The following is a 4,677-nucleotide window of genomic DNA, read 5'->3' on the forward strand; positions in this document are numbered from 1 at the left end:
GAGAGAGAGAGAGAGAGAGAGAGAGAGAGGGTACAGAATCCAGTTAACAATGGTAATTACTTCATGGATGCACTATGCTGCTCTGTCATAGAAATGATAGCTATTGATTTCAGAGGGCAAGGCATTAAGAGGGAATTGCTTGTAGTTTGGATTTTAAATTTGTAAAAATAGACACTAATTTTTGAAATTGTGTCTCATAGACTGTATATGGCACATTGATAGGATGTTAATGTATTTTTCTCAGGTTAGACTAGGGTTGAGTCCTTAGAAGTACTCTCCTTCGTGTCTTCCCTCTTTTTTTTAAATATCTTACCTGAACCCTTAAAAAATTGTGATTTTTTTCTTTAAAATATTTATTCTGTGTATAAATTTAGAAAATACACTTAAATAAAAAATATAAGGCTATTTTAACACTAGAGCTGTTGGCTTAACAGGGATTGTTCTGGCCCAGCTTTTTCAATTACATGATAAAATTCTGATTAGATTATCTTAACTTTTATCTACATTATTTTCTCTCTACTGACTATAAATGTGTTTTCTTATATTCTGCTAAATATTTTCAAATTTTGTCTTTAACATTGAAGCCTTTGAGCCTTCTAGAGTTTATATTTGTGCATAAAAATTGACTTTAAATTTTAGAATGTATAGCCACTTGGCCCTAAGCCTCAGAGCTGTGTGTGTTTGCAATTAAAGTAATAAATCATAATTATTACTGGTTGTCCTATTTCCCCTTTGATTTATTCTGTATTCAGTTATCCTGAATAAACACTTATTTGTTGGTGCACACCTTTAATACCAGCCTTTGAGAGACAGAGGCAGGTGAATCACTGAGTTCAAGGCCAGCCTGGTCTACTTAGCAAGTTTGAAGAACTAAAGAGACCCTGTCTCAAAAAATCAAGGGCTGGTGAGATGGCTCAGTGGGTAAGAGCACCCGACTGCTCTTCCAAAGGTGCAGAGTTCAAATCCCAGCAACCACATGGTGGATCACAACCATCCTTAACAAGATCTGACTCTCTCTTCTGGAGTGTCTGAAGACAGCTACAGTGTACTTACATATAATAAATAAATCTTTTTTTAAAAAAATCAAAAACAATAACAAACAACACCTACTTATCCCAAGCAAGTTTAAGAACCTTTGAAGAGCAGCTAGCTGATCTTGTGAAAGCCATCTTAGTGTTTAGAAGAGGAAGCTGAAGTTGCTCATTAACAAAGAACCTGCTCCTCTGCCCTCATGCTTTAGATATGCATCTCTTGCTTTTGCAAAAAACAGTAATGCAAAGAGGGCTGTGAAGGAAATGAATGGAGTCAAAATCAATGGAAAATCCGTGAATGTGCGGCTTGTGAAAATCCCTGGAGAGTACACACCACCACCACCTCTGTCCACAACTGGCAATAGCACTAGTATGAATCATTTGGAGAAAAATACCAATGAAGATGCCACCCCCGCCTCTTCTACTCGTAGACTGCCCAGAGCGAGATCAAGGCAGCTGGAGTCTGAGCAAGACAGTGAGCTTCCTCCCTTGGACCAGGTTAGTGTTCCTCATGGATGAGCAGTGGTCGTGGGTGTGCCACGCTGCTGGAATGCCGTGGTAACAAGTAGTCCTTGTGCTGGCACAACGGTCAGGAAGGCCGTTCTTGCTGGGTTTCCTGCCATCTCCCATAGTCCTTGTCTCTTTACTCTTGAAAAGTACCTCTCTAGAAGTCATTCATTCATCAGTGTGTGTGTATGTATGTGTGTATAATATATATATAGTATGTATGTGTATGTGTGTGTGTATATATATATACACACACACATACACATACACACATACTCAGGAACTCACTGCCCAGGAACTCACTCTGTAGACCAGGCTGGCCTCAAATCAACCTGTCTCTGCCTCCCAAGTGCTGGGAGTAAAGGCGTGCACCACTACCACCCTGCTTTATAGATAGATAGATAGATAGATAGATAGATAGATAGATAGATAGATAGATAGATATGTTTTACAGTAGCTTTACCTCATATTTCTCCAAACTATAAGACATGGTTATTTCATTTTCATAGCCCTCATCTTCACCCCACTGTAGTTTTAAATCCTGATATGTGACAGTTTTACTCAACAAAATGTCTGCTGTCCAGTGGGCAGTCCATTATTTTTTTACATGCAATAAAATTCACTCTTGGTGTTCATGACCAGACACAGGCACTTACCACTAAAGTCAGAGAACAGTCCCCTCACTTCCAAACCACTCTCTTGTGTGATGCTTGCATGTGTGTCCACTGTCCTCCATCCAGCCCTCCTGAGCCTGCCATCTGATGCCTGCTAGATGCTGTTGCTGAGTGTCCACTTAGACCTTTCTCTGCTACTAGGTACCCCAACCCTTCCTAACCCCATAGGACTACACTTGCATTCCTTTGAACTTAGCCATTACTTGGCCTGTGTTTTCATCATCAAGGTTCTCTGTGAAGCAGCTTATATTCATTGTCTTCATCGATTGTCCTGTAGTCTGACTTCATTCTCTAAAAGGTCGCTTTAACTGTTGTATCCATTGTCAACAGTGTCAGCATCATCGCCTGCTGTTGGTCTTTTCTCTTCTGCTGCCCTTGAGCACCTGACAGTCCTTCAGAACCCTGTCTTCACTTCACTGACACTTCCTATTTAGGGATGTTTAGGGGTCATGATAGGAAAGGAGGAAATGGAATATATGGGGGTGCTGAGCTACCTCTTTGGGAACCACAATCCTCTCGCTACAGTACGCATGGACGTTGCTGCTGCATTTGGCAGCTCCCCCTCTGTCTCTTCATGTGGGTTTTCTGTGCTCATTTTTGCATTCCTGCACTTCACATGACTCTAGCTGTAGCACTTCCAGCCACGCTCTGGTTATTTGACTGAACTTGTTTACTCTTACATTCTAGTTCCATAGGCAGGAAGCTGGTTTGGCCTGACCTGTGAGCCCAGTACTCCTTAGTCTGAGAGAACCATCTCTGGTCCTGTCAGCTATGGGCGTTAGGGTTGGTAGAGGACAGTGTAAAGACAGTATGCTGCATGCTCTGGCTGCAAGTGTAGATAAAGCAGCTCCTGTTACCACCTTTGATATACGCAGTTTAGTTCTCTCACCTCTCAGGAAGTTTCTTATACTCTTCTTTGGCTCATATTTTCAACATTTATCTCATTTGTATAGGCTGTCAAGAAAAATTGTAACCAGGTGAAATCTGGTCAGTTATTACCTGAGACACCTTTTCAGTTCATACCCCCAAATACATTGAATCTTCGTAGTTTTACCAAGATCATGAAGAGACTGGCTGAACTGCATCCAGATGTCAGCAGGTACTAACTAAAGCTGGAGTTGAATGATATGCTTGGCTATAGAATGTAGTGTTCAGAACTTCTGACACACGATTGTTTTAGAGGCAGAATTGCTTATGTCTGTGTTTCTCCTGGATAGAGACCACATTATAGAGGCTCTTCAGGAAGTGAAGCTAAATCACAAGGGTTTTCTGAATGGTTTGTCCATCAATACCATTGTAAAAATGGCTTCATCTTTTCTGAGAGACTCTGCTTTGAAATAAATGAAGCAATATAGAGGTAATGTAATCATATGTTTTTATACTTAAATATTAAAGATTTTCATTTCTTATATAAAATAGTTGATCTTAAGTTAAAATGGTAATACAATAGTAAAATATTCCATTTTACAACAAGTATACCATGATAACTGTTAATTTAAAGCCAGAATCTATAAGAGGGAAGGTTGCTTCAGCTTCTGTTTTCTGCGAGTATAGTGCATCCTGGTGGAGATGACATGGCAGAAAGGCTCCATGGTGACAGGTGTGTATAGATAAGTTCCTTATGTGACAGCCAGACCATGAAGCAGAGAAGCAAACACAAAGACCCAGCCTGCATCCTTCAAAGGCCTACCCCTGCCCCCAGTTACCCATGTTAGCTAGTCAGCAACTAGGAATTCAGAGACCCTTCTAGACACACTGCTCCTAGGCACGTAGAGTCTTGTGAACTCAACAAGGATATTTTCAAATGAGTGCAAATTGTACAAAGAGAAATGTGGACTAGAAACCCCCTGTTGAGCTGTGCTCAGGCCCATGCCGAGTACCTCACAGCAATGCAGTCTAGCAGCTGGCTCCCTGGACTCTACTCAGAACTGCAGCAACTTGACTGCCGTGAAAGCCATTGGTATGTGACAGGTACTGGCCTGTTTCTGCTACTGACTTAGTAATGCAGTTAGTGATAGGATTCATCAATGAATAGATTTTAAGTGAATGATATGCTGGGCAGTAGTGGTGTTACGCCTTTCACCCCAGCACTCAGGAGGCAAAGGCAGGCAAATCTCTGTGACTTTGAGGCCAGACTGGTCTACAGAGTGAATTCTAGGATAGCCAGGGCTAAATAATGAGATACTGTCTTGGAAAAAAAGGAATGCATATATAATATACCGAGTAAGTTATGAAATAATATTGCTAGCTAAGTTTTTCTGGACTGTGGTATTTGGCATAGTTTTATTGTTGATTTTTCTCCTGTTCTTGATCCTATAGAAAGTCTTTGGAAAGTGTGAGAACCCTTCATCAGAGGAAGTTCTACAGCAATTAGGAAAAGGCTGCGGGTGATACAATCAGACAGCTCTGTAATTGGACGTAACCCTTTAAGTATTCTGATAGTCCTCCTTTAAAACCTGGTGACA

At 40.9% G+C, this 4,677-nt stretch overlaps 1 protein-coding gene across 1 annotated transcript in view; it reads left to right on the forward strand.

The window, feature by feature from the left end:
* The window catches only part of Rbm44 (RNA binding motif protein 44), a 19,490-nt gene extending 15,937 nt beyond the window's left edge, over positions 1–3,553 (forward strand). Inside the window, exons 12-14 of the mRNA XM_021199356.1 lie at positions 1,241–1,529; positions 3,166–3,311; positions 3,430–3,553. Coding sequence (XP_021055015.1) covers positions 1,241–1,529; positions 3,166–3,311; positions 3,430–3,553 — 559 coding nt within the window. The remainder of the gene's footprint in view (positions 1–1,240; positions 1,530–3,165; positions 3,312–3,429) is intronic.
* The last annotated feature ends 1,124 nt before the right edge of the window (positions 3,554–4,677 follow it).

The sequence above is a fragment of the Mus pahari genome, chromosome 5, assembly GCF_900095145.1.
Source record: "Mus pahari chromosome 5, PAHARI_EIJ_v1.1, whole genome shotgun sequence".
NCBI classification, from domain to species: Eukaryota; Metazoa; Chordata; class Mammalia; order Rodentia; family Muridae; genus Mus; species Mus pahari.